At 29.0% G+C, this 26,030-nt stretch overlaps 1 protein-coding gene across 2 annotated transcripts; it reads left to right on the top strand.

Annotated features, from left to right (window-relative positions):
• Positions 1–20,562, top strand: LOC136969306 (UBX domain-containing protein 1; the record flags this gene model as incomplete). Of its 2 annotated transcripts, none has more annotated exon segments than XM_067263424.1 (9): positions 1–51; positions 149–222; positions 7,814–7,892; positions 7,977–8,108; positions 11,678–11,797; positions 13,007–13,078; positions 13,984–14,149; positions 17,655–17,835; positions 20,404–20,562. In XM_067263424.1, coding segments are annotated over 9 exon segments (919 nt in total), but the record flags the coding sequence as incomplete, so codon positions are not given.
• Positions 20,563–26,030: the final 5,468 nt, after the last annotated feature.

Raw genomic sequence — 26,030 nt, 5'->3', positions numbered from 1 at the left:
GGAAAAAGCTTTACATGTTTCAGGAAATCAAATTGAACCTGCAATGGAATGGTAAGATATTTATTAGGAAAAAAATTTTTTGAACAATTATTTAAACTGCTATTAATTCATTAAACTGTAAAAAATTATACAATAATATATTTTATAGGTTGTTAGCTCATAGCGATGATCCAGAAATTGATGCACCTCTTGAAACAGAAGGACAAACTAAAGATGAGACAGGTAATTTTGATGTCATATAGCTTTAATATTCCACTACTCATAGTTAATACTTATGCAAGTGTTCTCAGTTATATCATTCAGTTTTTGTCTACATCTAATATATTTTATTTATAAAATTTAAGTGAATGGATACAGATAAATAGTGTTTTTTCATTGTAGAAAAGAGTTTTTATAGTAGGAAACATATTATAGTTAAGTTGCATAAAATTTATTCAACTATTTATGAAGAACCTATTTTTATTTATTTATTTCAGAAACACTTGTTTGTTATTATTTCTATAACTTAAGCATACGGATTCTCATTGTCCAGGATAAATCTGTTTACACAGTAAATTTCTAGTATCTGTTTTAATTTTTTTCTCTTTCCTTTTGTTTTTCATTTAGTGGTTTTCTCTCCTAACTCAGAAAATATATATATAAATATCTTCTGAGTTTTAAATTATAAAAAAGATTTATTTCATAGATTAAGTAACTTAGGAAATAAATTTTGAAATAATTAAATAATTGCAACACAAAAACTTTACGAAATGAAACAAAAAAAAACTAGAAGAGTTTGAAAAGTGTCCAAACAAAAATACAAATTCAAAATGTGCAGAAGTAATACAAATTTAAATCTGGAATACTTAACTTTAATGCACTAAATATAAATGTAAATAAAAAAAATTGTCAAAAATTTTGTTAATACTTATGTGACAATTATCATCTACTGTTATAAATAACTGCATGAAATGAAAGTGCATTTACCTGAAAATTGATGAATTTTTGACAAGTTATTTTCTAAAGATTATATAGACTTCTGGACAAAATTCATTTAAACAAAAAATATTGAGAAAATCAAGTTTATATTATTGAATATAATATGTAATATAGTTTATATTATAGAATATTTCAGGATATAGGTGTAATATGATATTTAGGATCTGTTTTTTTTCTTTAAATTACAATATTGTAAAAATTTATTTATATTTTCCTAATAAATTAATTTTAATGTATTAATTTGCTAATAGTAGAAGTTTTCAATTAAATGAAGGTATCAATAATTTATCACACCTAATATTAACAATAAGTAATACTGTATAAAAAAAATTATTTTCACTAATAAAGAATTTTTTTAACTGTTTTTGGTATTTATTAGAAGACTATTTGAATTTATTAGAGACTATATTCTTACCAGAATGGAATTATTGTTTTTTAGTATCTAAATGACATTCACTTTAATGCTATGTGCCAGTATTTGCTTGTGAAGCTTCTTCAACCTGTCTATTATTAGTAGTAGTAATTAGAAAGTGGGAATTTTTAACTGGTTCTGTCAAATATTGCAGCATTTATTATTTTATCATCATCATAAATTAAATTTGCCTATTTTTTTTTAATATTTTGTTGTTTATTTTAATTTTTTTGATATCATGTTTTGTAATGTTAGTCAAATTAATCATATAGCAGTGCTTCTTAATGGCTTAGAAAGTGCATAGTAGGAATTTTAATTACAGTAAGACCCCGCTTAACATGGGAGATGCGTTCCTAGATGACAAAGTGCTAAGTGAAACAGCGTTAAACGAGGTCATTTTAACATAGAGTAAATAGGGAAAGGGGAACATGTGACCAAAAATAAACAAATTTTATTATAATTTTTATTTGTATTAATTTGCATAACAATATATGTTAAATAATACACAAACATATGCACAAAGAAATGTAAAGTTCTGTAAAGTTTTGTGATGAAAGTCCTGGCATTTCTGAAATTCTTGTTTTTTTGTGATGAAGTCATGTAGTTTCATTTGTCACTTTTTCCTTTCCTTAAGCAAATGTCTGTAGCAGACGATCGCATCCAAAATGCCTCATTTTGCTTTTGCACTCCTTTTAAAATCTGGATCATTTGCTACAATTTGATCAATGATTTCAGTTATTGTTACCAAGCTTTTACTAAGGAAATCTGTAGAGAAATTCTTTGGGTTCTTCGTTTTCAGAATCTCTATTTTCCAGTTCTACATGCATGAATTCCTTGTTCTGCCAATTCTTGAAGATTGTCGTTTGTAAGGCTCTTACCAGAAACCTGCAGTAACTTCTGAATATTCTGCTCATCTACATCTCCTAGTCTTGCTGTATCAATTAGATTGACAATTTGGTCATACAAACGATACAGCAATAGGCTCTTCTTGTTGAGAATCCTTGGGTACCTCCATCCATAACGTCTTCCACACTCCGTTCATGCATTTATCAGTTAATTCTTTGCCAAGCGAAGTCGATATTGCTTATGGCATCCATAATGTTATATTTTTTTCCAAAATTGCACCAAACAAACATAGATTTAAGGAAAGTATAGTGCTACGACGAATTGCCACCTTTTGCTGATTAGTTTGTGTTTGGGAATAATCGTATTATATACGAATCAATGAAATGCTGCAATAATTTGAATCAGCGTAAATTTGGAGCTTTTTTTAGGCTTTGAGCAGGCTGCGTTATATTGAATCAGCATTAATCGAGGCAGTGTTAAGTGGGGCCTTACTGTATTTTAAACCAAAATTTCTGTTTGTGAATATTATTTCAACTTAGGTTTTATCATAATTGGTGACAATTTTTTCTTGCTTACTTAATATAGGCTGATATTCTTCAATTTATTTAGTTTATATTTTTGTTTAATATAGGCCTTATTTTGTTTTAAATAAGCTTTACTCTTATAGTTGTATTATGCTTGTTGAAACTTTCAACAAATTGAAACAGTCAATCAGATGGCTGAGTGGTTAAGCTGTCAGACTACTTCTCTGAGGGACCTGGGAATGAATTAGAATGAGTCAAGAAACACCAGGAGTTTTTTTAGAGGGTGGTCCATCCCAGATGTGTTTGGTTTGGCCCATCCTTCCCCACCCAGCCACCCTACTTTGGGTCTGGCTGAACCCACGATAAAAAAGTCCTCTTTCCTTGATAAAAAGGTCTTAGTGCCTGTAGGACAGAAAGAGTAAAAAAAAAGAACCAAAATAGTTGTTTGTTTTGTAAGTATAGTAAAATATGAGGGTCATTCAAATTAAACCTGACCAATGACTTTATTTAGTAGGTATAGTACATTACATCAAAAGTAATCTCCTGATGAGTAAAGAACTTGTTCCAATGTGACACCAGATGTTTGATTCCTTGCTCACAGAATTCGGTGGGTTGATGTCTGCACCATTCCCAAACTGCATCTTCCACCTCAGTGTTCAATTGAAACTTATGCCCTTTCAGGTGCCTCTTAAGCTCCCCGAAAACACACAGACAAGTCAGGACTGTATGAAAGATGCTGAAATGTTTTCCACTTGAATTTCACAAGGGATTCCTGCACGATGTGTGTGGTGTGAGGGCAGGCATTGTCACGAAGAAGGATGACACCGTGTGAAAGCAGACTTTGCTGCTTGGACTTGATGGAAGCTTGCAGAGATTTTAAAGTTTCTATTTACTGAGCACCATTTATGGGGGTTCCACAGGCAGTAAACTTCACCAGCAAGTATCGCAGCAAATGTTCCAATGACAGATTCATGTGAAGGTCTTTTTGCACAGACGTCAAGTTGTGCGCCACCCACTGGGCATAGTACTGCAGATGCTCACAAATAACGGTGTGCACACTACCGACGCTTATTCCATCCTTGGTCACCAGTGCTTTCACAGTGACCTGTCTATTGTCCAAAATGAGTCTGTTCACTTCCACTACTATAACTTCGTTGATCACACAATGTGCTTGCCCTGGCCTGGTATCATCAGCCAATGATGACCAGCCATCTCGGAAGCGCTCATTCCAGTCTTTCACCATTGTCAAACCCATAATGCATACAGTTTCGATATTGCTTGTGCATGTGATGAATGGCATGGGGTCTGACACCTTCTGCAGTTAAAAACGCACTACTGCTTACTGCTCAGTTGTTGACACATCCATGCTTGAAAGTTAGATGGAGTATCTGACTGATGTGCTAAATAAATGCAGCTTGTTTGTAGGTTCATGTGACACTGCAGTGTGAGCTTAGTGTTTCCACCTACATTTTAAATGGAGAATGATTCGCCACACACATTCTTTGCTTTGATATATTTATTGGTCGGGTTTTATTCAAATGACCCTCATACATACATGATTTTTCAATAACACTTTATGTATTCCATCATATATGACAGTCAATTAACTACAATATTAATAAATTATTTGTAATTACATTTCGATGCAAATGTAATCTGATGAAGGCAAACTGCCAAAAACACTCAAAAATCATTTTTTTTTTTTTTTTTGATGAAAACAATGTTTACAATTATAATCAGTAAAGTATGGGAATATTAACAAATATATTTTAATATTTATAATATATTTTCTACAACTGTATATTACATTATACAAATATATACTTTATAATGTATTATGTATAGAAACAGTAAAATTATAAAACATCAGACAAGGGTTATGTACGAAAGGTAATGATAATACTTAAAAATATTGTTGATTATGCACATATTTTACATTACTGACAATATTTAATATTTTATGTATTTATGTATTTTTATTCTAAGATTTTAAGAATATGAAATTATTTTTGATTTTGCATTGGAATACACCTAAACCTTGATTTACTGGTACATGTTACTTCATTAACTCAATTTCAGTTTAAGATAATCAAAAAAAATGTGAAACATGATAATGTTTTAATTTAATATGTTATTTTAAAATATTCTTCAGTACTATCTTTTAAAATGACTATTTTCATTGATAAAATTAATGTTTAAGCTTGTGCTACTTTCATCTTACACATTTGAGATAGGATTTCCTATTTTATACTATTCCTCAACTTCACTCCATATGTATTAAATGTAGCTCCATGCCAAGAAATTTGTAAAGAGTTAAATAGAAATAGAAAAACAAGATTTAAAAATCTTGCATCACTTCTATTACTAACTTAAACTAAAAAAGAAGAGGAAAATTGTTCATGATCAAGTTCAGGATATAACCACACATTTTTTCCAGTTCCATTAAACATTTGAAATGTTTACAGCCATTTTACACTCACCTTCTCAGACATTAGCATAAAAATGAGTAAAAAGTACATATGGTGTTAAACTTAATTTTTGCTGGAACTGTAGAAAAGGTGTGAGTGTACTCAACTTCCTGTTCCAGTTGCACATATATAATTTTTCATATCATGAACAAGTGAAGAAGACAGAATTAAATTTTATTTTTATTAATTTTATATTATATGTTAATAAACCTTTAAAGGCAGTTTTGCATTAAAAAATTGATATATAATAAATAAAAAAATAAATTGCTCATTATTATAACTATTAAAAAATGGAGGAATAGGTTTCCTCTATTGGAATTGGAAACTTTATTTTTCATATAAATTTTAGTCTTGATTTATGCAGATCCAATCTACCATGTACTGTACATCAAGAATTAGGTATGCTGTATCTGACAAAACAGTTGCAATTGCTTGTCATCTTAATTCCAACATAGTACATTAGAGGAAATACTGTGTCAGCTGGCAACATGATTTGAACATGCATGTTCAAAAATTGATTCTTAAGGTGTTCAGTGAGGCTTCTTTCAAAACTTAGAAATGCCTAAAGCTTATGAAGCTGATCTCAAGAAAATAGATGAGTAACTACTTGGAGATTGTCCTTGTTAATCTTGTTGCTTCAGCCTACGTTAAGTATAAATTCGGTATGAATGTTTATGTAAAGTCTGTGCATTAGCATCACAGTAGTATTGAAGCTGGTGAGATTTGTCTGTTTATTGTTGTCATCTGATAATTTTGTAGCTGATTAGTTCAGGAAAAATGAAAATTTTTGAGCAGTAAAACCTAATGTATGTCTGTAAGTGAAAAAGTGAGCAGTGACCAATACAGCTTTGCTTATTTTAGAGTTGAAAGAAGTGGCAGAAAGATTAAAGATTGGCCATACTGTTGTAAGGACAATGCAATACAGCAATTGTCTAAGCAGCTGTGGAGATATTTGAAGCTGCTGTGGGAACAAAACATTGAGATTGGTCATCATTACTGCAATTGTCATGAATAATTCCAAGCTTCAATAGAATTTAAATGCATATCAGTCTACACTGCTTTTATTTCATTTGTCAGCTGTGGAGAAGGCATACTAGTACCTAGGAGGACTGGATGATAGTTGAAGAATTTCTGAATTCCATGACTCCTTGACAGATAGCTCAAGCATCAAAGGACTTGACCTAACTGTCTCCATGTAAGTTGGATAGTAGAGGAGCAATGCAAGGTGGTTTTCTTGAATGAACGATCAGTGTAAAAGTTAAGATTTGGCATTTGACTGGGCAGTGTTCCAACATCAAACTGTGAGGTAAAGCAGCTGATTTTCCTTGTGTTCTACCATAGGTATCTAAATTCTCAAAGTTGCCATGTGCACTTCACATTGATGGCCATATGAATGCAGAGAGCTACAGCAACATTGTGGAAAATGTAACCATTTTCATCCCAGCTGGATAAATATCCAGATGAATGCTTCTATTTCATCCATGACACAAACTTGATTTATATTTCCAAAACAATGCAACAATGGATAGACAGGAAGCTGTTCCTTTTGGTGATCAGCACTGGTTTTCTAAAGGCTACAGCCTTAACTCTATAGAACCCATTGGAAATTGTGAAAATCCAGATACAGGGTTACTATAACTTGTATCTGGATCTTCACAATATGATGCAGTGATTCCTTCTTATGGAAGGAATCACTGCATCAGGCAGTTCAGTTACAAATGGTGCTGCATCCAAGAAGACCATAAAAGTTGACACAACCTAATGGATAGTATGCCTAATCATTTTACCAAAGTCTGCTTAAGAGAGAGAGGATGGAAGAAATGTTAATGCTATCTGTAACCAAATTGTTCTTTACATTGCAGCTTCACTGTTTAGTCAATGCCACAGCTAACTTCAGTATCACTGTCACTTGTTTGTATTGCAGACCCTGTTCAATAATCTATTTTTGTGACAGCTTCCAAATAAATTATCTATGATGATAATCCATAAATTTGTTAATATGATAATTTGTATAAAATTTCTTTAAAAGAACTAGCACATGTTTTATTAATCTTATTTTCCTGTATAAGTTTATTATCTCTAGTGATGCTTTGCACTCAAAGCATACATTCCATGAATGAAGCAGCTTTAAAATTGTTTCACATATTACATGGATTATAGTAAAAAAAAAAAAAAAGGTTTCATACAACTTACATAAAGTCTCTCTTCTGCAGCTGTGTGGCTTATCAACTTCTGCATTTGTAAAGAAAGCTTATTTTTCACACTTGTTGCATAAATTACAGCAACATTTGTATAAAACATCTTTTAATTGAAATGAAATGTGTACAGTGATGAGGATTAATATTTCTACATTTTGTAAGAATACTCACCAAACTCAGCAGAGATGACCTTTGAACATACCTGTTTGAATCATATTGCCAACTGCATGTGGTATTTTTCCTAACATACTATGTTGAAATTAAAATAACAGGTGACCACAACTTTTTGTTGGGTATAGTAAATTAATTTACTTTTTAGAAATTTTAGATCAACCTTTTGATTAACAAATGTTTTTAAAATGTTTTATCCTTTATTTAATTTAGCAGCTGATGATAAATCAGGTGAAAAAAATTCTGATGATAAAGAAGAAACTTCTGAACAGCCGAAATCTGTCCAATGTGATGAGTAGGCTAAAGAAGTGTTTGTATATCTGTAAAGTATTATATAATAAATTTTAAATAAAAATATTTTACAAATTTATTAAATTAGGTGTGGGAAAAGATTTCGATCTGATGCAGAAATAGAATTTCATGCAGTTAAAAGTGGACATAAAAGTTTTTCGGAGTCCACAGAAGAAATTAAACCTTTAACAGAACAAGAAAAACAAGAACAACTGAAAAAGTAATTTTATTTGCTTTAATTTTTACACGATTTAATTTTATGTTGTGATTTATTTTCAAATATACCTTTTAAAATTATTTTATATTATATATTTTACAAACAAGTAAACATTATGCAGTATTTTCATATATAATAATGTGATTTATGTAGTTTAATTTAGGAAAGTATTTTTAGAAATGTTTTAAAATTTTCTTTACTAATAAATACAGCTCCTTGCCAAAACTTAGAATATTCCATCCAAGTATGTGTTGAGCAATGAAATGATTGTAAGTTAAAGTTTTGTATTTATATTATGACCTTATGTAATGAAAAATATGAATTTCAGGCATAATAAGAAATAAGAATAAATTTACAAGATAAACAATAACTGTTATTTTATTAGATGCAACACGCATTGACTCTGACAAAAAAAAATTAGAATATTTACTTTCCTGTGACAAAATTAGAATATTGAAATATAATGTGAATCATCATAAACAAGATACATGTATTCATTACTCTATAAAATGAATTATTCCACATCACGTAAAACATATTGTAAATTTATACAAATACAACAATCAAGAAAGGAAATAACAAGCAATAAATAATTGCTTCATCTATTTTCAAATCATTGGTAGAAAAAGCTGATTTATCTATTGAAAAGAAGAAAGTTATTCTTGCACTTCATAAAGAAAGCAAAAACCAAAATAAAATACCTAAATGGTTGTAGACAACCAACCTTATTGAAAATATTGAAGAATCATCAACTGCAGCATATCTTAGCCACTTGTAAAGAAGGAAACAAGGCACAATAGAGAGAGAAGACTGACTTTTAAAGTCATATATGAAGAAAAACCAATTAAGATTGTATGCTAAAGAACTCCATGTTAATTGGAAACATGTCTGCAAAGACAACACTGACATTTGCATGAATTTCAATATAACTTGTGTGTTCCCAAAATAAAGTCCTCCTTTCTCAAATACAGTGAAAATGTCAAGTGAATTGGCATGTGGAAAGAAAAGACTTAGGTGCAAGAGTGGAATAATGTGCTATTTCCCAACAAATCATGATTTTGTTTGTCATTTGGAGATCAGGGGCCACCTGTTTGGAGAACAACTGCAAGAGTCATACCATTTTGATACAATTAAGAGGTCTGTGAAATTTCCAAGTTGAATAATGGTGTGCAGTTGTAAGATGTTGGAGAAATCACGTTTATCAACACTAACATCAATGGGGATGTGTACAGAAATTTTTGAGTATTTTATGTTGCCATCTAAAGTTATTTGCTGACAGTAGTTTCATGTTCCTGCATGATCTAGCAGTTCCACACACTGCAAAAGTAACAACTGAATGGTCACAGAAAAATAAGATAGAGGTTCTGGAGTGTCTGGCAAACTCTCCTGATTTTAACCCTATTGAAAATTTGTGGAATTATGTAAAGGAAAAATTAGATGAAAAATTGTAAATCTTGCTGATCTAAAGCAAAAACTTAAAAACATTTGATCTCAAATAAGTCCATATCAGTGTGCCAAACTCTTGGGTTCACTCACTTCTCCATAGACTTGCAGTAGTTATAAAAGCCAAAGGATGCAAAACTAAATAATAAAACCATAATAGAAGTGGCGTATTCTATTTTTTGTTCAGACAGATAAACATTATAATTTTTTCTCATACAAAGTGTGTTATATATAATAAATAAAGAATAATATTTTTTGTAAATTTTCTGTAAGCTCTCTTATTATACATTTAATTAACACTTTTTATTAAATTACATACTAATATACATAAAGTTTAATTTACATCCACTTTATAGTGCAACATGGATGGAATATTCTAATTTTTTGGTGAAGAGTTGTAGTGATGTCATTATTCATATAATGAATAGAAATTACTAAAAATTGTCTTTTAAATACAGTTTCTCTAAATAAAATTGTAATATTGATGTCAATTAATACTAAAATTATTTGCCTTCAGGTGCTCTTTTTATTAAATTCCAACACCACAAGAGTACCAGATTTTGAACAAATAGAAATTACAGAATGAAGCAATAAAAAAGTCCATTGAGAATTGGCTTGACTTTGAGTGAATTATTGAATAAATATTTTGATAATGAAGATACTTATTCAATAATGGCAATATTTATATAGAATGAAATATGTATATACAGAAATATCCTGCTTAGTGCTGTTAATGCATTCCATAAAAGTACTGCACTAATTGGAGAATATATTTTATAAGAAAAATGGTTTTTTTGAAATGAGATTTTTTGCACCTAAAAAATAATTAGAATTGACTTAATAATGTCATAAAAATCCATAAGAAGTACAAGAGAATAAAATAAAAAAGATGTTAATAAACCCAAACTTTCAATTTTTTACTTTGCAACTAAATTTTTAACTGCTTTTATTAAAAGAAAAAATTATCCATTGCTGCTTTGACTCATCTCTTCTTTTTCTTTTCTGCATTAAGAGCTCAGTAGCAGCAAATTACATCTACTAATTTTATTTCTTAAAATGCTGTATTGTCCATTTAAATTGTTAGACTAAGCCAGTTGTAGACATTTTAAAATATGTACAAGATGGCCAGATGACTGAGGTGGTAAAGGAGTCAGCTTCTTGCCACTCTGAGAATCTGGTATTGAATCTGGATGGTAGAATCCAAGAATTTTTAATGAGGTTTGTCCTTCACTAGCTAACTGCTTCCATTGAAGGCCTAGTTGAACCCATGATAGCCCTAGATATAGGCCTTCTTAGTGCCCATAAGGTAGTTCTTAAAAAATAGACAATTTAAGTTTGTTTGTGTATTTACAATAAAGTAATAGATAGGTAGTGAGGGGTGAGTGGTTAGGCTGAGTGCTGCTAGATATTTGCTAATTCCTCTCAGTCTAATGGCACATTACTGTAAAATAAGCTATTTAGTGATTAAAAATTTAAAGCAGAAAACAATGCTGTATTCTTTTTTCTTTGCTTTAATCATTAAATAGGTACTTATGTGAACTCTGATAAGTTACTCTGAATGTCTCTAAAAGGATGTGCAACTTTTTATTAAAATAAATTTTTAATATAGATTAATAATGCCTTTCAACTGGTGTTGGTTCACTTTTTATCACTTACATCTATGCTTTTGTAAACTTATTTTTTTAAATTATGGTCATAATCTTGCTTATACATATTAGATTGACAGTTACTGCCTATTGATTATAATGAATCATTGTGGATAAATTAAATTTTCTGTTGCACACTATAAATCATACTATATGAATCTGTACTAAGTGAGGTATTCCTGTAATATATTTAAAATTAAATATATTTGTTAAACAGACTTGATTATAAATCTCTTTTGAACCTTTAAAGAAACATCTATGATTTACAATAAATGCTAAGAAATTGTTAGTTCTTGATTTCTTAATTTTTTCTATACTTTTCTTTTCATAAAAATGTGATTCATGTTTAAAATAAAAATCATTATGTACAGTTGAGAAATTGTTTAATATTGTAGCTAATTTTTAAATAACTGAATTAATCTAAAAGGAATGCATAAGAAATGTTAATTATATTAGCTTTAAAAAAAGCATTTTTAATTACAGACTTGAAGAAAAAATTAGACAGAGACGACTTGAAAAAGAAGAACAAGAAAGAAAATCGGCAATTGAGAAAGAAAAACTGAGGAGGAGAACTGGTCAAGAAATTGCTCTTGCTAGACAAAAGTAAAAATTTTAATTTATTTTATTTACTTTTTATCATAAAGAATATTCAGAAAATACTCTTTGTTAAATGTAATTTTTTTGTGTGTATCAATGATGTTTATATTATATTTGTTTTCTTTACAGTTAAATATTTATAAGTATATTTAAGAATCAGTATATGTTAGTAAAATAAAGAATTATTTTAAATTAATTGCCTTGATTGTCTAGGTACAAAACAGATGTTTAGGACAAAAAAATTTTATAGAATGTATAAATTTTTACTTAAAAAAAATTACTTTAAAAATTAAAACACTAAAATATCAATATATAACTACTATCAGAATATATGCAGATTATGAAGACCATTTTAAATCAAAATGTGCTTTAAGTATTTTAAATCCTCAATTAAATCTCTGAAATGAGAAATAAATTACAGTGGTGTTTCCAGTTTGCTCTAGATGTTAGACTTACTTATGTGATTGGCAGAATATACAAGGGTGGTTTTTTTCAAGCTCTGATGGTCCATAAAACAAAGACAAGTGTAAATAACAAAATGAATTATTACCAAAAGTTAGGTACAAACATGGTTACTTTTCGAGATAATCACCATGTAGATTGAGGCATTTGTCATATCTGTGGATGAGCATTTCCATCCCCTTGTCATAGAATGTTGCCGCCAGTGAATTGAGATGGCCTTAACAACATTGTTTTGAAGATCGTCATTAGTCTGACAAGGTGGAAGTCTGACAACTTCCACCTCTTTCTTGAACTGAAAATGTGGCTATCAGGGCAGAGGTTTGAGACTAATGACAATCTTCAAAACAATGTTAGGGTCCATCTCAAGTCATTGGCAGCAACATTCTATGAAGAGGGGATGGAAAAGCTCGTCCACAGATATGACAAATGCCTCAATCTTTATGTCAAAAAGTAACCATGTCTTAAGAAAGTTTATTTGTGAAAATACCAAATTTATTCCAAAAGATGTCATTAAATGTCTAGTTTATTCTACTTTAGATCACAATCATTCAGCAGGTGACTGAAATTAAATTATATTTATAGTCATGTATCAAAATGAGTGCTCTTTGAGATGTTTGTATCTAATTTGCTAGTAAACAAATAATAATTTTTTTAACTGAAAATTATTCTAATTTGTATTTAATAACAATATAAGTTTTTAATGATTGATGATATATAAATATTTAAACTTAAGTTTGATTTATTATCAAATAGACTTGAAGAAGAGCAACAGAGAAGAGAAGCTGAACTAATACGTCAAGAAAAACTAGAAGCTAAATTAGCTAGGTATATTTGTATTTTATTTTATCACTTAAAAATAATTTGTGTTCGGAAACTCAATATATTTGATTTTAGCTAATTTAGATAAATATATAGAACATTAGTTGGAAAATGAATTGCCACTGTTGTTTGTCTATTTGTCTGTCCTTCATTAATCTTGAGAATGAAATAAGATAGATGAAAATTGAGATCAGATATGGAAAGCCTAGGGGCCACAGATTTTAATTAACTATATATGAACTTCCAATTTGCACTGGAAGTCACGTGATTTCAATTCAAAATTTTCTCAAAAATGAGTTAGATAGAGGACATGACTCAATTGTTACCAGGAAAAGTATGATGTGCAAGAGTAAGACACCACTAAAATTAAGTTCAGATGTGGAAAACTTAGAGTAGGAGATCCTGATTACAAACTTCTGATCTTCATGATTTTTTTTAATTAAAAATTGTAGCCACGCATTGTGATAGTGTTACGATAAATAATTGCTTGTATTAATAATATTGTTATATCAATTTAAAGTGGATTTTAAAATGTTTAAATGTTATTTATATCAAATTAAATATTTATTTATCTTACTTAAACTCATTGAAATCTGCAGTTCCTAATGATAGTGATTAAGGATAGAATTACATGAATATTAAAATAAAAGTTGTATATTGTGGATAAGGGACTATCTTATCAAAGCTGTAAATTATATTGATTTTCAAGTGAGAATTGTGAATTAACAATAATTTTTTTAAAGTTTAAGCTCTGAAATGTTATAAGAATATTTTTTGGTTTAGATCTAACTTTAGTGAAATTTATAAAAAATTATTGAAATCACATTAAACCTTCTGAATTCAATTACCTATATAAAAAAATCTTGTATTTTATCAAATATTTTAATTTTATGTTTTATAAAAATTTAAAGGCAGAGAATTTTAGAAGAAATTGAAAGAGATAAGTTAGCTCGTAAAGAAATGTTTGGAACAGTTGGAAATACTGCACCTGTTATATCAACTGTAAATAGTTCTAACACTGTTACAACTACTACAACTACAGTCCCACAAAGACAGTATGATCAATGCAAACTTCAGGTAAGTTACTTGTTTTTACTATTAAACTTTTAAACTTTTAGTAATTTACACATAAGCAAAAGTGCTTGTATTGATTAATATATCTCAAGAATGGCTATTATACTATAAATCTGGTTTAAATTCTAACCAGATTGATGTAAAATTGAAAAAGAGGACTATGTCCGAAATGCATAACCTAAGGAATCAATAAAAGCCTGTATATCCATCTTAATTGGGTGTTCCTGTACAGTTTGTTCTCTCAAGCAATTTTATGCTTACTCATAACAAATACAACAAGAACAAAAGTCATTCAAATACATATTAATAAATATATGAAGTGTTCAATGCCATAATGTTGTAAATGCCAAAAATCAAACTTTTTAGGAGAGATAAAAAAAACTTTTTCTAGTAAATGAATTCATTTCAATTTTACAATAAAATGGTAAAAATTCATTGTTACAAATTCTCTGGGATATCAAAATGATGTAAATGTAAGCTGTAATGTTTTAAGTGCCAAGTCACTTGACTTGCATTTTGGAGCTTTAAACATCATGGCTTCACATAAATTCAACTTCAAAATATGGCCACTTACAGTGCCACTATCACCACAATATTTTTTTGCAGTAGAAAACATTGCGTTTAGAATTAAATTCTTCAATAAAGCATACTTAGAGAAAAATTGCATTTACAACATTATGGCATTGCACATTTCATATACTTTTGTACTGTACATGGATTATACAGGATTTTTTAATGAATAATAAATAAATAAATGGCTTTTTTTTCAAAGCATATAGATTTATGGTTGTAGATTAACTACTTTAATTTTTAATAAAACATTTTATTTTTAATTTTAATAATTCAGCAGTTATAAAAAATATATAAATGTGGGAAATGAGATTTGGAATTTATACAAAGTTGGTCAGGAGAAGTCAGGGAAAGTCATTGAATTTAAAACAAAAATTTGAGAAGGAACCCTGCATATATTGGCTTCTGATGAGATTATCTTTGGGTTGTATTTCTTTATATTGTTTGATACTCAGTTTTATTCAGAAAAGAAGTACATAAAGAAATATTTTATGCTAATCTGCTGTTATCTATTAATCAACCTAGTGAAGTCCCAACTGTCCAGTATAGGTTTCCAACTATCATTAAGGGAGATTAAGGACAAGTTTAAGTATTAATAACAGTTAAATATTTAAAGGCATTAAAGATGTATTTGTTCAAGTATCCTGATAGGGCTCTCTTTGATAAGAATAGTCTTATCTCAGATAACACTTACAACAATTGCAGACTTATTACATAAGAACATATTGCATATTGATCACAAATTGGGCTGAGCCAACAGAGTGATAGTGTTCTTTTATTCTTTTAGACAGTGATCTTGTGGATAATATGTAATAGAAGCTTTCCCCTGTTTCAAGACTATACCATCATTTAGAGAGTGCTTTGGCTCTGTCTTTGACACTGAAGTATGTTCATAATTGTAGGTAATCTTGCATCTAAAGTGAGCATGCATCTAGAATATGATGCCACAGTCTTACCAGTAACCACTAGTACACTGTGATAAAAACATTGAAATTTTTCTCTGTAGTTCAGCAGTAAAATTATTACATTGTAGTTTGGTAGTTTTTAATGCAGTTTATTGCTGTATATTCAAACTGAATTTTCTTTCAAAGTTTAATGATTTTAAGTTTCTAGCTATCAAATGCCTGGCAGAAATTCTGATTTATATTGTAGTGAAAATTAATGTTCAAATGAATAATCAAATGTAAATCATAATAAAACATTTTAAATTTTTATTTTAATATTGAAGTCTGAAATTTCTTTTTCTAAGTCTCTTTCACCCTTTTCATTCCAAAAGTACTGAAGAACTTTGTCAATGTAGTTACATAGGAAGTCATGCATGTATGGACAATTGATTGGAATCATTTTTAGTTGTCTTTGAAAATGATTTTCAAGGTCATTTACATTGTAAGTTTTTAATAAGCACAGGTAATATGAAAGGACCTGTGTCAGGGTTAAAGACCATCTTTTAATTAGTCTAAAACTATTTTCTGGATTCAAATAAATACATTTAAGACTGCATAATTTGCAACTTTAAATTTATGAGGAGTAAAAGTGATTTTGTTTTTTATGCTTTTCACTGTTATGTGAAATAAACTTTTGACTCCCCATGTACGTATGTAAGTCTGTATATAACACCACTATGATAAATATAGTTCTGTGAAAGTATGATTTTTTTTATTCTGGCAAAATACAGGTACTCCTCACTTTACGACCGAGTTCCGTTCAGATGACTACGTTGTGAAGCGAATTTGTCGATAAGCAAGGAGCTTGCACCGGGAATATAGGATCATTGTAAAATTATACAAATTATGCAACAAACTTCAAATTTATTCATAAAAAGACTATTATAGTACGCGCAAGCCTATTATAGTACGCGCAAGCCTATTATAGTACGCTTAAATGCGCATTTCACCATTTGCCACTGACCGACACTCAAGCTGAAAGGGAATTCCCCGAATTGCAGGTTGAAACTCGATTGGTCGTAAGTGCGAGTGGTCGTTAAACAGATAGGTCGTAAAGTGAGGAGTACCTGTATAAAGTTTTATGGAAGTAATTATGGGAAGGTTTCCAAATTGAATAATCAAAGACTAGAATTTGAACAATGAAAATTTAAATGTACATTCTTTTTACCTCTTTGTCTATACACAAATGTTAAATGTACATTTTTTATTATCCAAAATTTTTTTCTTATAATAGTTTTATATAGCACAAGCTTGTCTTAAGTTTTCATTAAAGGTTAAATTAAGATTTTTCATAAAAATACTTGCATGCATATGAGAGGTGTTGCACTTTCTTGTAGTTGATAAAATCATCTCTCAGTTGGGATTTGTGTTCCTCTAAAGCCTATAGAGTTCTAAGATGATTTTGTTATAGCATTGTGTGATGATAACAGCATTATTAAGGTCCACATGTACTTCATTATCAATGGCATAAACAGACAGGGCAATGGAATGTATTTTTTGCTCAATATTGTATTGGTGTGCTATTAAATGTTTATGGAGTGAGCAATCAAAAAAATTAGTCTGTTAGTAAATATTCAACTGGTATTAGAAAAGGTTCTGTGTAGTTTGCTGTTTCTTTATGCTAAATTTACAGTAACTCTCCAATGAAGTAGTTGAGCAAATTTAAAATGATTATAAAAGGAAATTATATAGTTCTTAATTAAGAAAGTTATAACTTATTTTGCCACTGCTCTATATATAAATTGCAAAGCTTTAATATTAGTATTTATTTTGCAGAAATCTAATCATGGACTTTGTTATTATACACAATAATTTGCAAAATATAAATTGATATAAAAAACCTAATAAACTCTTGTTCTGTTGTTTCATCATGCTTTAGTTTTCTGATTATATTAATCTGTTTTATTTATTAAAGTACATACTGTACAAAATAATTTTTGAAACAAATGACTTGAATCATCCTTTTTGACATTTACTTACTTTATTATTTTTAGATAAGACTTACTAATGGTCAAATCCTAAATCAGACGTTTGGTTCAAATGAGGAACTTGCGGCCGTGCGGTTATTTGTACAGTTAAACAGGTCGGATGGTAATTGTCCTTTTTCACTTATGACTAATTTTCCAAAGAGAATATTTAATGATGAGGATATGAGCAAGCCACTCAGTGCTTTAGGTAATTATTATTATTTCTTTCAACAAAGTTTTTCTGATCTCGTGAATTTATAATTGGTTTGTATAAATAATATATTAGACTAAATTTAACACAATAATTTTGCTAAAATTTTTGAAATACTTATGAATTTCAGGACTTTATTTACTATCTATTTGAGAACAATGATATAATTATGTTGCTTAATATTAACAGTAAGTTATTTATTGTAATATAGTGATTTTAAACAGAAATTTCAAAAGAAATTAAATGCTAAGAACCAGAATACAATCAAAACTATATATTTCAGTTATTTTGATCTGTAACTAAAAACTTATGATAAGAATTTTAAGAGACAACTCTTGTTTATTGAAAAAAATTACATTTTTGTTTGATTTCAATTTTACTTGATTTTAAATTTTATTATTTTATAGTTTTTCCTCTACAATTATTGCTTTTTGGAATATACATTTTTTAGCTGTTTATATTACAGTTATAGTATAAATAGCTAAAAAAAAATGCAACAGCTGTACCTGTTCTTATTTAAGGTTCAAAAAATTGTACACTAATTTTCTTTTTTGAATTATTCAAACTTAAAAAAAAAACTATCATCATTCAAATAATTTGATATACAGTGTTTGTCTGTCACTAGTCCTTAGAATATGATTAAAAAATTTTACAGGTTCTGAACAAATGTTCTAGTATAATAATATAGTAAATGTTCTAGTATAGTTGAATAATAAATATATATATATATATATATATATATATATAATTTCAATATTTAATTATTGTAACAGAAATACTGATATTGACTATTGATTTTTTTAACTGATATTATTATTTCTGAATCATATAACATTAAAAATTAACTTACTTAAGTAATATTAAAATACTTATGCTTTTCAGTTTTATATTTTACTTCATCATTTACTTTAACAGATATTACATGTAAGGGACAAAATATTTTCCATAATACCCTGGTAATTTGGTATATCGTAGTTCTTGGGTTCCAAAACATTTGATTGCATTCTGAGGAGGAACTGTTTCTACCACATTTATGAACAACTGGTGTCCATGGTGGTCATTGTTTATGAACTTACCATTTACCCTATTTGGATATCCCTAATATCCAATTTGGTTTTTTCTGTATCCATTCATTGGTAAAGCTGTATTTGTGTAGTGACAAGTACAAAATATTTCAGATCGAGCCAATTGATTTTGAAATATGCTGTTCTCTTTTAAACTGCCAGTTTAACTCAATAGCCTACAATATAATGAAATAAAAGCAGAATCTGAAGCTGTCTTGAGTTGTAAGTTGGTTCATGTTCTATTGAGCCATTTACAGGAAGTTTTTATTCTTACAAATGCATTTGTAAGAAGCTTAGGTCCAAAAATGCATTTGTAAGAATAAAAGCAGTAGAGAAATTTGTAATATTGGTATTATGGAATATATTATGTTCTATACAAAAATAATAGCTACTAGATCCCTTTAGATAAGGTATTAAAATATGTTTTTGAGAACTATAATATTATTTGTCTGTGTTTGTGATACAAATGCCAACCACTATAGATTTTCTGTAGTTTCTAATGAAGTCGTGTGTAAATAATGGACTTGCAGATAACCTGTAAAAGCTATGGAATGAACTTTTATACTCTTGAAAAAGTGCACTAATGCAACATCATGTATAGGTGCTCTTGGTCCATGTGGAATCACAAATATGTCAAATCTCAAACCAATCAATGCATTTAAACCAATAATGTGGAACGTACAAACAGTGAATGCTTCCAGTTTGCAAGTGGCTAAGGGTCTGTCTAAGAATTGTTTCTTTGCATGAACGAGCTGTACAGTTATGATAAAACCTGTTAAAAATGACACACTTGTATCTAAAAATGATGTTGCTCTTCTAACATGATTGAGTATGCTGCAAAGTCTAAGTAAACAGACCATGTAGTGTGTGCATGACATAGAATAAAATTCACATAATTGACAGAATTCACCATTTTGTCTATCAAATGAGAAATATAAATTTAAATTTATTTTAAAAATTATTATAAAATAATTTATTAATAAATATTGAGGATTTTAAGAAGTTTATGATAAAGTGGATTGTTTTTTCTATTTATATATTTAAGTACTGTATAAAAGTTAGATTAATTTTATAAATTTAATTATAAGTAAGATACTTGGCTTAAAATCATCATGATAGATTTTTCATCACAAAAGAAAAAATAGAAACAGCGGCAAAGGGGAATCAATGAATCGTCATGACATTTTTTTAATGTGGGCAAAGCTTGTGGACAAGCATAGGAGCAAAGCCCCCTAGTGACATTATAGTTTTAAAATATCAGAACTTATTCATAAACAATTTTAATTTTATTCTAAAATATAAAATTGGAGTTGATGTCAAGTCAGAAAGAGGGATGGATGTGGGAAATTGCTTCCCCCTTCATTCCTCTCATTATCTTGTGCTACTGATGGACCTCTTCTCAGGTTGGCATCTCTGTAGGTGTATAAAATTTCTACAGGATGGATATATATCACTTTAAAAATTTATATAATCAAATAAAAGTTTAATCGATTTTTTCCAGGACTTGTTCCCTCTGCTGTGTTGATTGTGACCAAACAACAATAAAGTCAAGTCAGTCAAGATTAAATATTAATATGTAAAAAAGTTTTCTTTTTTGTATTATTATGTTATTGTTCAACTTTACATTTAACAATTAAATAAGAAAATTGTACCATATAAATTTTAGTGTTACTTCTTTGTTCATTCAAAAGTACATTATTTATTTTTGTAAAAAAGAGAAGAAAACTAAGTTACCTCATATACTTAACTTTGAAAAAGCTACTCAGATGTTACTTTTCTTTAATCTCAAAATATTTTGTTAAATATTTTAGAAGTGTTTTAAATTTGTTAATTATAAAGAACATTGAAAATCTTATTTGAAAATAAAAAAGTAAATTTAAATTTTATCCAGACATGTTAAAGAATGAATAGTTATTATATTATCAGTAAGAATTCTTATAATTTTAATTTGTATAAGCAAGCAATTGGAGCATTGTTTAGCATTTCAAATCTTAATTTATAAAATTTTTGGCAGATTTTTTTTTTACTACATGGGTTCCTATGCACCTGGAAAGTCAGGGAAAATCAGTGATTTTCATTAGTGTTTAGAAAAATTCATGGAGAGTTGGGGAATTTCACAAAAATTGTCAATAAGTCATGAAAAGTCAGGGAATTTGCCTCCTTGGTTGCCTTGTTGATTTTTTTTTGCTCACAACAAAGTAGACCAAATGTAGCCATCTGCAAGCAGCAAGAAGTAATGTGGTACAATGCAACTTATGAAAAGTCATGCAGAATATTTTCATGACCCAAAAATTATTATTACATAGTTTGGAAAATTCAAATTAAATCATGCATACAATATAATTAAATAAGTCTACAATACAATTTGCCATGCAACACCAAACTGATAAGTAAACAAATATTTTAAGCACATGTTTTCATCATCATAGGATAGCATATACAATTATAAACTTGATGCAATATGTTGATTAATAGAAACAAAATGGAATTCAGTGCCATAAATTATTAATTTTATTTTTAGACAGACAGTAATTAATGGACTTTTTGACATCCAAAAATATAAAAATTTATTTATGATGACGACCTCACAATGAATTTTTATGAGGCTCAAAAATTTCAGCTAAGGATGAACTTCAATAATAAACACCAAAAAATATTGTAAAAAGGAAAATTTTTATATTGAAATTATTTTCCCACCATGGCCATTTTGTTTAATTTCTAAAACACTCCTTTACATTATTTAAGTTAAGTTATTTTAACTAAAGTTAATAGGAAAAATTACATACATTTACAATTTAAATAATTTCATTAAAACATTATAATTTTTTGAAATTACTTGAAATTTTAAAACCACAAGTTGAGTCTAGAGGCCATGGTAATTAATACTGGCTTTTTTTGTGTGCTTGCCCCATCAATGTCTTAGTGGATAATAAAACACTGGTAGTTTGATGAGATGCAAATCTGCAACCATGTGCTGGCTGCATGAAGTTTTTCAGGTTTTCTTCACAAATCAAACACCTAGTCAGTTTCTTGTAGAAAGTCTTCCTGGGAGGCATCCCTTCTTGTAAGATTTTCAGATTTTCGTTGCATTCTCCCATAAATCTATTTATTCTGAGATACTTAACTGCTTTCTTTATTTGACATCAATGAAAGCATCATCCGAAAACACTGGAAATTTTTGCACAACGTGTAGTGCCGAATAGAAATTTTCACATCCAGGTGGTCGAGATAATTCGGATAGCAGATTTCTCAACAATATGTGGTCCACAGATCCCTGTGGGTCTAGGCAAATATATTGACAGAAAACAATGCAAATTAGGTAAATGGCACATTAAAATTTATTAAACAGATCTACCATAAAGTGAAGTTCGAGAAACACTAGATTAATGCATGTCGTTGGGGTATTTTGTACTTAGACATGAGTTCTTCCAGTTTTTCAAAATTGAATTTTTTCTTTTACAATGTAAATGAAGATGCACTGTTGATGATAAGAATATTAAAACTATTACAGTGAAATATTGATTTAATGTGTGGGATATGTATAATAGAAATGTAAAGAATGTACAAGTGCTATTCATCAATTTTTATTTTTTGATAATGTACCTAAAGACCTAAAATAAGCAGTTGCAAACCATATCAAATGAGTTAATTTTAATTTTAACATTTTTTTTCACAATTTTAGATTTAATAAATAAGTCTTATTTGTAATAAGACTTATTATTCTATTGCATTGTAAGGTTGTATTTTAAAATCACTCAAAATCAGACCTTATAAATTGTAATCACTTTGTGTATTTTTAAAAATACAATTATTACAGACAATCACTTCTTTTACTGATAGTGCAGATTGATTGTTTATGTGAAGAATTATAAAATGCAACAGGGAGGAGAGTATTGCAAAATGCCAGAGGATCAAACTAAGTCCCAAATATAATATGCAGCAATATCAATTGTCATTTGTAAATTTTAACACAGATGTATTAATTATGCAGTATTATGAATTTTTTTGAAATATTTTAATTCTGAAATCCCTCACAATTACCATTTACACACTCAGTTTGAGGACAGATGTTTATGAACTGATAATTTAAATTTAAATGGTATTAGTTATTTAACTTTTTTTCTCTGTTTATTGATCTTTTATAAAGTTCAGGAAATTTATTAAGAGATAAATTTAATAAATACATACATTTGTGTATGTATAGATTATACAGGATTTGTTAATGAATAATAAATAATGGTTTTTTATTTCTTTTTCAAAGCCACTTAGATTTATGGATGTGGATTAATAACAGGATAAACTATTTTAATTTAATAAAACATTTTATTTTTAATTTTAATTATTCAGCAATTATAAAAACTGTGTAACTGTTAATTAGAAAAAATAACTAATTAAAGTTGAAGAAGCAATAGCATATTTGCATAGTAAGTCATATGCTGTTTTATTTTGTACTGTAAGGGACGTGAGAGTTGGGGAATTTGTACAAAGTTGGTCGGAAAGTCATGAAATATAAAACAAAGATTTGAGTAGGAACCCTGTACGGTACGTGGATGATAACAAACAATCTTCATAAGGAAAAACAGATTAGATGATTTATTGGAATTAAAATTTATGGATTTTGGTGCTGATATTGCTGTCGTAAATCAATTTGATAAATTCTGAGGAAATATATTCCACGTATAATTCATTTTGTTTATCAGTTTTATATAATTGGACACAGGAAAGTTTTCACACAATACAGTATTGTGTGTACTACAAATGCAATTAGTAATAAACTAGACTACAAAAATGCTAGATTTTTATGTTTCTAATTTGGCTATTTTTCAGAAACTACTGATTGTTAGCTTTGAAAAAATGGTCAAAATATATTTACTTAACAGATTTGCCATCTTTTAATTAAGTTTGGATTAAATGATTAATGATTAAATTAAGCTGGAAAAAGATGTTCTAGAGTAGGACTCAACAATATTTGTATGCCTTACTCAGTAGATAGTATTTATTTCTATACATATTTACATACCATACTTGAATAGATTTTTGTTAGATGGCATCAGTATCTAAATTATATTATTATATAACTAATTATGACAAGTTTTTTTATCAACTATATACCATATTTTACGGACTATAAGACGCACTTTTTTCTTCGAAAAATTGCTTCCAAAATTCAGGTGCGTCTTATAGTCCATAAAATACAGTAAACAAATTTGCAACTTTGTCTACTTGTTTTGAGTAATTGTAAATTTGGATTAGTTTTTAATAAATATTTCTAATTTATGAATCACTTAGTTTTGTAGATTTTCTCTTTCTGCTCAAATAACAGACTGAAATCTTTGCAACAAATTTTTCTCATCATTTTCAAAATAGAGCTGCTCCATAAATCTTGCAGATTTTTATATATATTGATATTTTTTCTCTTTATTCTTTGTCCTGCAGGCACTCAGGTCTTTTTACCAGGCCCAAAGTGGGGGTCCCCTGCTAGGAAGTGAGGGACAAATCATTCGTAAAAAAATTCCTGGGGAGTTTCTTGGCCAGATTTGATACCCGGTCACACTGGGGACTGGGTCAATGCCCTAACCACCTTGGTCATCCAGCCGTCTGTTTAATTTTCGGCTGTTTATTAATGAAATAATTCCATCTCATTTCTTTTTCTTTAATCATTTTTATGCGTTAAATATCAAAGTAGCAAACAGGTACAGTACTTCCATTGCTACAGTACCTGCTATGCTGATGCCGAATTTTTCATATTTTCAAATTTGCTAAAATTAAAACTGGGTTGTGAAAAAAGTTTCACAACCCAGTTTTGAATTATAAAGACATTAATAATAAACTTAAATACAAATAGTACAAATATTCTACTCAACATAAATCACAATTTACAGAAAAAGCATTTTAGAAAATCTGATTTTAATTTTTTATAAATGGTGGTTTTTGTCTGCAACTCTTGATTGAAATAATAATTGCAGTTAGAGCTGTACGAGTACAGGTAGCCCTCGTCTTAAACTGCTTTATTTTTTGTCATTTCGTATGTGGCCACAATAAAACATGCAGATGCTTTGTGACCTGTTTCGTTGCATTAATGTGTTTCATCATTCAAAAGTTTTCTATTATCATTCACATCTAATTCTCATTGCCCAATATTCGTTCTTTCATCTTTTAAGATTCCTTCACAGTACATGTTTACATTACTTGATTTTTTTTTAGATAAAGTTTAATGGTTTGATAGTCTGTTCCATTAGAACGCATCTGGCTGTGCAAGTGAAAAAAACTGGTTTTAACATTAAAATTGGATATAAAACAGTAAATATTGAATCATGTAGATAATAATTAGATAAAGTTTCAGAGTTTTGTAATATTGTATGAACACATTTCACTATTACTATGAAAACAGTAAGCATGTGTCTCAGTTCAGTGTTGCATCCAATATTAATAGTAATATGCATCAATCCATATTTTGTAAGTCCATGGACGCAGTCTGTGCTTTTTATTAGTTTTTGACAATGTCAGAAATAGTGCCGGTTTGCTATTATTTGATCAAATTAGATAGTTTCGAAGTGATTGAATAATAATTACAATTTATAAAACTTTTATAAATTATAGAATATTTTACAGAAAGTTATATAAAATATGATCAATATAACAAATAGTATGGGCTCATTTTAAACTGGTGACATGTTGTTGGAGGAAGTGACAAACAAAAATCATGCACGTGTACTTGTTATAAAAATAGCATAATTTTAAAAAGCAATCTCCCATTGTGCCAAAAAAGAAATGTTTTCAACCAATGTGTTCTACAGGCAATCACCTATGGAGCAGAAACATGGACACTGATGAGCAAACAATACAGACAACATAAAGAAGTATGGAAAGATGCATGGTAGACATTACAGGAAGAGACTGATTTCTTATCCAGGTAATTTGCTTTCTAACAAAGGTATGATATCGAGAGGATCAAATGTAAAATATTAAAATAAATCACTTACAAGGGTACAATCTGCGACAGAGTGTATGCCAGTATTTGGGGCTCCGACGTTGATCACGGTAACAACAATATGCAATCAACATCGGAGAGTCTCAAATTACTCGGATGACGATTTTATTAATTGCCGTCCGATTCGAAGGACATAA

The sequence above is a fragment of the Centruroides vittatus genome, unplaced genomic scaffold, assembly GCF_030686945.1.
Source record: "Centruroides vittatus isolate TY-2023 unplaced genomic scaffold, ASM3068694v2 contig_1776, whole genome shotgun sequence".
NCBI classification, from domain to species: Eukaryota; Metazoa; Arthropoda; class Arachnida; order Scorpiones; family Buthidae; genus Centruroides; species Centruroides vittatus.
Note: the sequence above shows the minus strand (reverse complement) of the source record. Positions and strands in the feature narration are given on the sequence as shown.